Source organism: Hippocampus comes, unplaced genomic scaffold (assembly GCF_001891065.2).
Source record: "Hippocampus comes isolate QL1 unplaced genomic scaffold, H_comes_QL1_v1.1 scaffold237, whole genome shotgun sequence".
Classification (NCBI taxonomy): Eukaryota; Metazoa; Chordata; class Actinopteri; order Syngnathiformes; family Syngnathidae; genus Hippocampus; species Hippocampus comes.
This window is the reverse complement of record NW_017806159.1, coordinates 1133049-1144474: the sequence shown is the minus strand read 5'-3', so window position 1 is coordinate 1144474 and position 11426 is coordinate 1133049. Positions and strand designations below refer to the sequence as shown.

Below are 11426 nucleotides of genomic sequence, written 5' to 3'. Positions count from 1 at the left end.
TGTAGGCGCAGTGTCAAGGTTCCACCCCTCCTCGCTTTGGCATGAAGGTGAAAAACATCTGTACAGTGTATTGGGCTCCACACAACAACATCCTTTGCAAATATTGCACACGTTCCTTTTTTCTTTTCATATTTACACAAATAAAACAACTCGGTCTACCTTTTTTTTTCTTGATGCAATAGCTTTAAATAGTCTTAAAACCCTCCCAAGACAGTGAGGCAATTTCATATTGGCTAAGAAACAGGAGGGTAAAGTTGTAGAAATAGAACATGTACAAGGGTGATGCACGTATGCTGCATATAATGCTTAAGTATTCATCAATTGAGTGAATTATAAAAGCGTACTGTACACAAAAACACAACTGATTGATCAAAATGAATGCTAATGACATCACATGAGGACAAGCATCCACGAACTTAAAAACGACATCCCATCATTTGGAGACATCCTCCCCGATCCCAGATTCCCTCCCCTTCTTTCAAAATACACACGGTCGTGGGCTCTATCGTCGTGACCAGTAAGTGAGCGGCGACAACTGTTTAGTCTGTGCCTGCGGGAGGTCCTTGGTGCCATGCCTGACTGCTTTCGGGCTCTTCATACCACAGAAGAAGAGCTGGGGATGCCCTGGATGGTGGCCCCCGTTGGAGTGCCACTGATGGCGTTGAAGATGTGAAGCGAGTCGGGAAGAGGGCTTTTGATGCTGTCTTCCACAGTGCTGATCTGGAAGGCAACGTCAAAATCGATATAAAGATTCGATGAGAATGCAGATGACTTTTGGTGCGCGTGCAGGTCCCGGAAGAAAAGAAAAAGCTTATATTTGCTTATACAGTACAAAAATAGAATGTAAAAATAAATAAACTGTTTTTCACTTTACTTTTGCTGTGCATAATCTTCCCAGTTTTTGCCACGCTTTGTTACTTTCGGCAGCTTCTCGACCTTTTCTTGGGAGTAACGCAGCTTAGAAATGATTATGATACATTTGGTTGGCTGTTCGAGCCGTTATGGGCTTCTTCAGCTTCAGTCTAGTACATCTCATAGAAGTACTACGTTCATACTGCTTCGCCAAGTCGACTTTAAAACTTTTAATTCAATGCACATCATCCGCTTGTTCTTCTCGGACTAAATCATTACCGAAAAAAAAAAAGTATTCAATTGGATTGGATTCAATTTTAAAAGGTTCCACTACTGTATATAGCGGCACATGAGTGCACATGACGATACTGACATTTTCCCACATCCTTCAACCTGTATAAACACACAGATGAAAAAAAACTATGCACAGACAAACATGCGGGTATGCATACACACTCAAAAAAACAAAAACCAAACGATACGCATCAAGCCAGCTGTGACATTCATCGAGAAAGAGGGGTGGAACATGTGAGCGGGACAACTGATTTTATTTATTGCAGCCAAGGCAAGATAAGTGTGTGTGTGTGCGTGTGTGTGCGTGTGTGCTTCGCCAAGTCGACTTTAAAACTTTTAATTCAATGCACATCATCCGCTTGTTCTTCTCGGACTAAATCATTACCGAAAAAAAAAAAGTATTCAATTGGATTGGATTCAATTTTAAAAGGTTCCACTACTGTATATAGCGGCACATGAGTGCACATGACGATACTGACATTTTCCCACATCCTTCAACCTGTATAAACACACAGATGAAAAAAAACTATGCACAGACAAACATGCGGGTATGCATACACACTCAAAAAAACAAAAACCAAACGATACGCATCAAGCCAGCTGTGACATTCATCGAGAAAGAGGGGTGGAACATGTGAGCGGGACAACTGATTTTATTTATTGCAGCCAAGGCAAGATAAGTGTGTGTGTGTGCGTGTGTGTGCGTGTGTGTGTGTGTGTGTGTGTGCGTGTGTGAGAAGAGATAATTTTGCTATCGGGGCTAAAGAATGAGCTGTGTTATGATCATTGAATTCATTTGAGCAGAATTGTCACTCATTGAAATGTACTATAACCAAAATTCATAAAGCATACGGAATGCGCATTCAAAAGTTCATAAAGGTTCAAATTAGGTTTAAGCCTTTAAAAGTTCTCGTACTTTTTCGGTTAATCCAGAAATTTCACGGAACTCTGAATACCCCGAAACCTTTGAGATTCGTTGCTTTGTTGCTCAGGTTTATGTTAGAGCACACACACATGCATTCATCTGGTTGGACCAATCAACAACAACATTTAGGATAATATCATTACCATCCAATCTGCTCATGTCAGCACCAAGAGAAAACAGAAAATAGCGTTATCAACATGCGTGTTAGGTTACATTCCATCTTATTTTGTAGGGACTTTGAAAACCATTTGCACTCACTTGCTCGTGCATGATGACGGACAGCTCTCTGGCTAGATCTCTGTAGTTGGCCTTCATCTCGTCGTGATACTCCTGCTGGTCTTCTTTAATGAGTCGCTCATTGATCCCCAGGCCGTGGCCGCACGCCTCAACGAAATGCCTGCGTGCCAAGGCGACAGGAGTCGGGGATGCATTAAAGGAGCGTGACGAAGATCAAAGTTAACATCTGTCGGGTGAAATATCACCTGAAGACTTCTTTCAGCTGTTTGACCTTGTTATCCGGATACTTCTTGGCACTTGCGTCGTCCAGAAAAGCACGAGCGTACGCCAGCGGTCCGGCATTCACCTGCATAAAGACGATATTTATAATGTAATGAAAGCAACTTCTAGTTAATTTGCTTGTGTGCGTGCGTCATCTTGGCTCCAGCTCACCAGTGACCCTGAAGATAAGCGTTACAGAAAATGTAGGGTTGGGTATTTAAAAATAGGAGAAATAAATGACTAAATTGAAAACAATCATATCATCTTGGCCCATGTAGAGAGTATCGTGAAGCACAATTATTTTGTTTTTACAATTTTGTAAATGTTGTGGTTTTGATTTTGTGAAGCACATTGAGTTATCTTGTGTAAGAAATGCACTGTACAAATGAAGCCGCCATGCCTTCCCTACTGTGAAACTATTGCCCTCCGATTTTTGGCAACCTTAACCTTTTCCACCTCAACATGGAAAATCCCATTTTAGACACTAGTGGCAATTTTTTTTAAACCTTGGCGGAGGCCCCCCCCCCGAGTGCTTGATGTCCTGACCTGGACGCTGATGCTTCCCTGCAGTTTCAGCTGCAGCCGGATCATGTCCACCTCGCTGGAGGAGCACAGCTGATTTATCTCAGCCACCTTCTTGTTCATCTCGTCGATGGCCACCTCGATGGGGCTGAGGTCTTTGTGTTGCTGGTACATCACGGGGATCCGTTTCTTCACGTAGGGGAAACGGTGCGTGGCTGCGGGTGGCGACAGAACGGGAGAGGTGGCAGGTGAACAGACTTCCCAACAATGACAGACAGTAAAGATAAGAATCTGCGCTTGAACTTTTGGATTTGTGATGCCATAAAGCAATATACAAGTGTGATTGCGGTTTCGGAAAAGTCCTTGGGGAGAAACGAGCTGACACGTTCAGGATCTAATCAAGATCTTTCACGCATGTGCGAACGACATGTGACAACAGTGGATTGTAGTGAAGGAAGCTCACAGTGAGTAATGGAACAGACAAGCCGAAGAGTACTTGGGGGTCAAGGGTCACCTACTGGTTAGAATGGTTCTGCGTTTGCACTGCTCCTCTACCCCGCCTTGCTTTTTGCCCGACACAGTGAAAGGCATCTCAAACACAAAGCGGCGGATGTTGTGGCTTTTTTCGAAATCCGTCTTCCTGTCTGCCAGTTCCTTGTCCTCCAAGTCAGGTGTCACGTGCGTCACTTGGATGTACGCATACTTGGAATACAGGTCTTTGGGGTTGATCTGCACAAGACAACACTTGTCACTGGTGACTTTTTGACAGCTTTCCGTCACTGGTGACTTTTTGACAGCTTTCCGTCACTCACAATTGCCAAACTGTTTTTGAATACATTTTTCTGAACGTAGAATGTCAAATACAGTTGAACTGTACTTTCATGAGACAGAGCCCATGTAGCACGAGTAGTACTCTCCCCAAAATGCGGTATAATATAGAATAAAATATACTCCTGTTTTTCGTAAAAATGTAAATAACGTCAGTGGGCAACTCACTGACGTGTTTGAACGACAGATGTCAAGGTGAAGCATTTGGCTAAAATATCTGCCTCACATTCCAAACATTCTGGGTTTAAAATGTTTTTCTTTCTGTACAGAACCTCCGTATTCCCCCTCATATTTACATGAATTTTCTCTTGCTACTGTACTCCCACATTCTAAAAATCAGCATAATAGATTCAATGAAGACTCTAAAGTGCCCGTAGGTTGGAATGAAAGTGTGAGGTTGCTGTCCAGAGTTTTACTGGTTGGACCTCTAAGTAATTTTCCAATCGCAGATATTAGGACAAGGACCATACGCGAATACTATTAAATACCTTTCCAGAGTCCTGAATCATCTTCACATTCTCTTGGCCAAACTTGTCAGAGTACAACTTGAGGAGCCTCTGAGAGATCTCCGACAACGGGGTGAACTTGGGTTCTTTGTAGATATATTCCTTCCCGTCTTCATCCTCAAAGAACCCCTACGAAGATGCAAAACACATGCTGGGTACACGAACCAGACGGAGCCCAATCAAACCGTCCATCAACCCAGTTCCTCATGTCCTAAGTACACCAAACCAAAACAAACATAAGATAAGATAAGATAAGAAAACCTTTATTAGTCTCGCAATGGAGAAATTCCCAATTCACAGCAGCAAAGTTATGAAAGGAAGAAGTAGTCACTGACCATAACATGAGGTACGCCCGCCCAATCAAATGACATACAAATGAACCGATACTAATGCAGTAAGTAGCCAGTGGGCGGACAGTATGCTGTAGTGACAGCATTCAACAATGAATCGGTTGAAAGAGAATACCCAAAGTACACAGGAGTCGTAAAGCATCATCTCAGCTTCGCGATTGAACGTCCCATGAACGACAAAGACACGTTTTGACCCATAACGCCAAGAATCCTGCTCCTTAAATGTTTTCTGCGGTAATTAAGATGACGGCGAAGCGGCACGGCATCGACTGTACGTACGTAAGAAGCAGGGAGAGGAACACACTTTGAAAACCACACCGGAGCCCTACAATGTTGCCGATCACACTCATTTACCTCGGCCTCTGAGTCAGTAAGATGGCAATGCTATCGCGGTGCGGAGAGGAGAAAGTCAAAAGTATCATCACACCAGTGAGAGGTGGAAGTAAACAGACGCAGAAACGAATTATTTGTGTGACAAATGATACGAAATGCATGTAGAAGCTGCCATGCGACAAACGCAGAAGCTGTAACGAGGACCGTCAACCGAGGCAGGCAACGGTTTCGATAAATGCGCCATGGACAATAGCACCCGCACCACCACACATGGGCAGCTCGGAGACACTAAGCGAGGTGCAAGTGCGCAACTTACCGCTGCCTTAAAAGAGAGCGAAAAAAAAAAACAGAAAACGGTGTTAGAATGCATTACGTAAGAACTACCTCTGCATTAGGTCACATTAACAAAAAAAAAAAAAAAAGTCAAAGCAACACCAACAAAACACAATGTGTGAAACATTCTCCAAATATCGAACTAAGTGATTAACTAACCTGGCCAAAGAAGGCCACTCTGAAGTAGGTGCCCAACAGCCTCTTGCCTGTGTGCATCACCTCTGTGACTTTACTGTAAGCTCGATGCAACGTGTCATACAGGTGGGCCAGTTTCTGCGCACACAATTAAAAAAAAAAAAGGGTTACAGAAACAAACAGCGACAGTGGAGCTAACCGCCCTCCTGAAAGGCCGCGCACCTCAAAGTCCCTCCGCTTCTCATAAATGGGGATGATCAACTTGTAGATGTCCGAGATGAGCTCGTAACGCTCGGCTTTCCAGAGGCCGTCGGCGCACTCCTCTAAAAGCTCCATAAGGACGTCCTGAAAAAAAAATAAAATAAAAATAATAATAATTACAGAGTGAACTCTTAATGGCATTCAGAGCAACGTAAAGAGTCATGGGAGTTGAAAACCAACTTCATTGAAGTGGACGTCCTGCATGCCGACGTCCTCCATCATGGCGGCCTCTTCGTCGACGTTCGGCGTCACGACTTCGAACGCCGAGCATCCTTGTTTGAACATGCCTGCGGCAAAGATGCGATGCGTCTATCAGTTAAAAGTAGCTCAAGTGCGACAGGTGAGCTTCGGAGTACAGGAGTACCTTTTCTCCGTAAGTATTCTGCCACCAGCGCTGCCACGTGGACGTAGCACATGGCCGCCTGTAAGAAATGACGACAGCAAAGTCAGGGACTTCAATTATCATCTTGATTCTAAGTCAAGAAAGCCGTCTAAATATATATATTTTTTTAAATCTGACACATGACGAACCAGAAATGTGCGCAGATGTGATAAACCACTAGGCTGATAGGCTATCCTATAATTTTTGTTCATGTTTTTTTTTTTCTTTTTTCAATACAGGCCTCAGACAAATCTCCATTCTTGACATGGATTCGAGCCATGCTGTCCAGCCAGGTTTTCCTGAGCTCCGGTGTGCTGGTGTAAGACTTGGCCAGGCTGTACTGGAGGTCCACCAGCATTTCAGGGTCTCTCTCGTGCTCCTTCATCTGAGCGGTGGCCATCAGCACGGTTCGGATACGCTTGGTCAGGTCCTTAACGTCGGATGGGAAGGCTGTGTTCTGTTGCGGGACAATGTTTTTTTTTTTTTTTTCCTTCAATTTTTGTTGATTCGAGCTACATTACCATCTAATGACGTACAAAAAAACAAAACAAAAATGACCTTGATTGTTCTGTCACTGTTGGCGCAGTTGTTGATTACGGACAAGGAGTGCTGGAAGCGAGTACTCCCAATACCGATGACATCAGCTATCAACTGACTTACAGCGATCACCACCTAAAAATGAAAATGAAAGTGGTTTTCTTTTTCTGGCGTGGCTTAAGAAAAGTCTGGAAGTTCAGTGTGAGTATATTTTGCTGTAAAATGCATTTCCCAGATTCGGCATTTAAAGGCACACGAGCAGAGGAAGATGATCCCACCTGCAAGTGTGTCCTGACAAAAGACTTGCGCCCTGTGTAGTCAAAGTTGCTCTTCATGAGAAAGTAGAGCAGATGGGCGGCATCGCTGCGAATAGAGCTCAGTTTGGAGTTACAACACTTTAAGATCTCGTAGCAGAACGCGGCGCACATGTCGGCGCGGCCTTCAAAAAACGTGCTGGGAAACTAAAAAGACAGAAGCGGCGTGAGCTGCAATGACAGGCTTCGGATGCGATGATGATGATTAAAAATCCTCGTCTGCACCTTGTAGATGAAAGTCCGCAGTGAGGTGAAGACCTGTTTGAGGGCGGTTTCCGACTGATTGATTCGCAGAAAGCAGAGGTGGACATCAAAAACTTTCTTCATCAGTGGACTGTGACCGTGGTCGGCGCACAGTTGGGTCTAGAATAAGAGTGAAGAGAGACGATTTAACTTGGAGAGTGACATCACGCGCTGTGGAGAGTTGTGATGTCATTTGAGTTTTATTTTTTTTTACCTTAAAACTCATGATAAAGATACTGAGGGTGTCCAGGACGGTGAGGCACACTTCCGTGGCAATGTTGGCCTCCAGCAGCGAGTAATTTAACGTGTCTGAATCCGTGTGACTGTAAGCTAAAGAGAACAGACGGGTGGAGCATGTTCCCATTTCATTCCATATTCAGCGTATAGCATGAGAGAGGATACACCATTGTTTTAAAACATTTCTGATACCTCGCCCTGGCTCAGTATCAAATTTAGAATAGGTTCGTTGGAGATAGGCACTCAGAAATGAAACACAAGAGACAAATCTGCTACTAACAAATTGCACGTTTATTAGCCCCACAGAATATGTCAAACAAACAAATATCAGAAACACAAGAGACAAATCTGCTACTAACAAATTGCACGTTTATTAGCCCCACAGAATATGTCAAACAAGCAAATATCAGTGTATCAAGCTCTTAGAATAGTATCCAGCTCTTACCGTGCGTCAATAGGATGGAGAGCCAACACCCCAGGTAGAGCGAGCTTCAATACCAGCTGGGCGTCCGTACGCAACCCTTAGCAGACTCTGGACTCTGCGAACTCCGGACCCTAGACTCTACTGACTCTCCTGACTCTCCTTTTATAGTCTAAGCGTGCCTGACGCCACGCTACCTTTGTTCTTAACAAATGACATTGCTCAACATCACACGACATTGCTGTTTATACAAAGACTGTGTGTTTCTGATATTTGTTTGTTTGACATATTCTGTGGGGCTAATAAACGTGCAATTTGTTAGTAGCAGATTTGTCTCTTGTGTTTCATTTCTGAGTGCCTATCTCCAACGAACCTATTCTAAATTTGATACTGAGCCAGGGCGAGGTATCAGAAATGTTTTAAAACAACCATACATGTCACTTTTTTGCAGTCAATTCACAGTACCGTATTTTCCGCTTCCGAGTATAAGGTGCACCTTCAATGAATGGCCTTTTTTAAAACTGTTTTTAGATATAGGGCCATACCGCATTATAAGGCGCATAGAATACAAGCTACAATAGTGGCTGCGGTTGCGTTACGCATCCACTATATGGAGCTACGTTAAAAGGAATACAATACAATACGGCTATATTTATATAGAGCCTTCACAACCGCTGCAGCTGTAACAAACATTGAAAATATTATGTCCAAGAAATCAGAGTATTGATCCAGATATAAGGCGCACTGGATTATCAGGCGCGCTGCCGGCTTTTGAGAAAACAGAATGCTTTTAGGTGCGCTTTATAGTGCGGAAAATACGGTAGTGTATGGAGCACTTACTGTGGTTAAAAGTGTATGAGTTATCCAGGCTGCTGAGCTGCTGTAAGCGGGCATGCATCATTCCCGCTCTGTTACGGGACACAGGCAGAGTCTGAGACTTCCGCTCATGAGCTACGTGACCTGCCCCGTCCTGGTTCCTGATGAGGAAACAGGACAGAGATTGATGAGTCAAACAGAATCAACAGCGGACCAGAGTGAGCAGAGCAGGTTAGGATGACTTATGAAAACCACTCGGAAGTCAACGGAGCATACGGAATTCTTTCTATTCTTTCATAGAAATAACATCAGAGTCATTTGGTGCAATGATTTCAAACAGGACATTTATGGTCAGAAGTTAATGGAAATTAACATGATGTCAATACTGGGTTCTGTGGACATGACTTGGTATGCTGAAACATGATAAAATTCAGTGGGAACTAAGCCCAACTCCTGTTTTTTTGTTGGTTTTTTTTTCATCATGACTTGCGTTTCAATATTTTAGCCCACATAGTGCTGCCCCACAAAAACGTTTCCATGTAAACAAGTGTAACACCGCCATTGCAGTTAAATAGTGACACATGCGATGGCGAAGCATTTCATCGAGCGGCATGGCATTGTAGCAAACAGTCTAAGGCAGCCATGCATATCGTCATGACAGTCATCACCGCACTGCAACCTCACAAAAAAAAAAAGGAAAAAAGAAAGAGAGAAAAGGAGTCATGCATTAGTCTATTTCACGCAGATGGCTTACCCAAGCAGGAGAGGGGGCAGGAGCCAGCTTTTAATTCACAGTGTTAAACTTGCCAGCATTTTTGTGAGTAGAGAAACAGCGGTGGGGAGTTAGAGAGAAAGAAAGAAACACCTAAAGACCCTGCTAGTTGAGGTCTGACCCCCGAAGTTGTTTGGGTCCATTTTGAGTTAAGACAATGAACATCCAGTCACTGTTAGTTCATAATATTTCATATCGTTCACTGTTTACACCAAGACACCTGAAATGAAGTACTGTACAACAAATCTAGGACAAGTATGACAAGGTATTATATAGCAAAGTGGAGCTGGTCCACTATATTTTTTATTTACTACTGTATGAGACAACTTGGGAGTGAAAGAATTTCACGCATTCAACTCGTTGGACATCTGTACAATCAAACCAATTTTTAGAAACCAGTACATTCAGTACGATTAAGTATATTTCTACACAACTGCAAATAAAGACTGTCAACAATAATTCAAGAGTTTCCTCTCACAGCCAAGTTAATAGCAAACTTTTGATCTTTTCCATTCTGGATCAAAACATTCTAAATCGTCCAATAATAAGGCAGGAAAAGGGACTTGTTAATGGTTTTAATTTACAACCAAATGTGTGAAATCCTTTAAACAAGTTAAAACTAGCAAAAACCATTTTCTAAAAGGTCTCGTCTTTTACACGATTACTTTACCTTGCGATGTACCTCTTTCCCATGTATCTGAATTGATGGAGACACACTCTGATGGGGGGCAGGGGGAGAGAAGAGGACTATTAGTCTATGAAAATAAAACCAACATGAGCCCAAAGGGCAAAATGAGGGTGTTGAGATGTCTTACTCGACAAGCGTGAAGAAGTCCATCAGCTCAGCAGATGTAGCTTTGTTCCAGTACGTGAACAAAGCATCTGCAGGGTTACATTCAGTTAGCTCTATTTAGTCTAGTTTTGGCGTAACAGGTGAAAGGATAAAAAAAAAAAAAAAAAAGACAAAAAAAAACAATGACATCTCACCCTCAGACATGCTTTTGAGCACATGTAGAAAGCACATGAGGAAGCTCTTGATCTCTGCTTGCTCTAGTTTATCGCATCGGAGCAGGCTGCCCAGTGACGAGGCGGGCTGGCTCTGTGACACACACAATCCCATTTACAAACATTTGATTATATTAAGGCAAAGGTTTGTTTACGTTCAGCTCAAAGATGAGATTTTTCTGTGGCGTTATGACTGAAGTTATTGTTGGCTCTAATTAGCCAGACTGTACTTGTACTTGTAAATATCCAGTGTGCAATTTTGCAGATAGCAAACACTTCAGTCACCGTGTTGCTAGCTGTAACATTGTCAGACGGTTGAGACAAAACAAATCAAAGCAACTTGCGGATCATTAGTGCCAATTTTCACGGACATCAGGGTGTGTGTGAAATAATACCTTGTCTAAAGAGTTGCCCTTCTCTGTGTTCCTTTCCGGCAAACTGCTGCCGGAGTCCGTGCTGATGAGGGACCCTCGTGAGTCCGCATGGCGCACGGAGTTCACGTTGGGTGTGGAGGATGTGTGAGGGGAGGCTAGAAGAAACAGGAGGAATTATTAGGAATCCATTGATTTTATTTTTGTGAACTATGATGTTTCCTCCACTATTGAGTTTTTCTCCATCAGCATTTCTTAACTCACCAGTGCCGGAGATGGCTCCAAAAACATCTTTGTGCAAGCTGGTGTCCAAAAAAGTGCTGGATCTGGGTGGCGTCATCAAAGCGTTGGTGAGGAGGGAATCTTCTCTTCCATTCTGGTATGAATAAGATACTTTTAATATTTTGAAAAAGCCAAATATCCTCACCAGAGTCCTCATTAAACTAACCATGCGAGTGTGAATGGCTCCTTGCCAATTTGGGCCCTGTGAT

At 43.2% G+C, this 11426-nt stretch overlaps 1 protein-coding gene across 7 annotated transcripts in view; it reads right to left on the bottom strand.

Annotated features, from left to right (window-relative positions):
* Positions 1–172: 172 nt before the first annotated feature.
* The window catches only part of zmp:0000001200 (dedicator of cytokinesis protein 9), a 62548-nt gene continuing 51294 nt past the window's right edge, over positions 173–11426 (bottom strand). For 3 of the 7 annotated variants that reach the window (XM_019895397.1, XM_019895394.1, XM_019895398.1), the window contains exons 33-53: positions 11200–11311; positions 10960–11093; positions 10547–10658; positions 10375–10441; positions 10230–10277; positions 8812–8948; positions 7528–7643; positions 7296–7433; positions 7035–7217; positions 6778–6891; positions 6461–6676; positions 6202–6259; positions 6018–6124; positions 5799–5921; positions 5601–5714; positions 4408–4554; positions 3610–3820; positions 3116–3306; positions 2554–2654; positions 2330–2468; positions 173–720 (exon numbers count right to left, since the gene is read on the bottom strand). In XM_019895397.1, the coding sequence (XP_019750956.1) occupies positions 595–720; positions 2330–2468; positions 2554–2654; positions 3116–3306; positions 3610–3820; positions 4408–4554; positions 5601–5714; positions 5799–5921; positions 6018–6124; positions 6202–6259; positions 6461–6676; positions 6778–6891; positions 7035–7217; positions 7296–7433; positions 7528–7643; positions 8812–8948; positions 10230–10277; positions 10375–10441; positions 10547–10658; positions 10960–11093; positions 11200–11311 (2694 nt within the window). In that variant the 3' untranslated portion in view covers positions 173–594. Of the gene's footprint in view, positions 721–2329; positions 2469–2553; positions 2655–3115; positions 3307–3609; positions 3821–4407; positions 4555–5424; positions 5431–5600; positions 5715–5798; positions 5922–6017; positions 6125–6201; positions 6260–6460; positions 6677–6777; positions 6892–7034; positions 7218–7295; positions 7434–7527; positions 7644–8811; positions 8949–10229; positions 10278–10374; positions 10442–10546; positions 10659–10959; positions 11094–11199; positions 11312–11426 lie in introns of all 7 variants that reach the window. The other 4 variants (XM_019895395.1, XM_019895392.1, XM_019895399.1 and 1 more) reach the window with 2 other exon arrangements.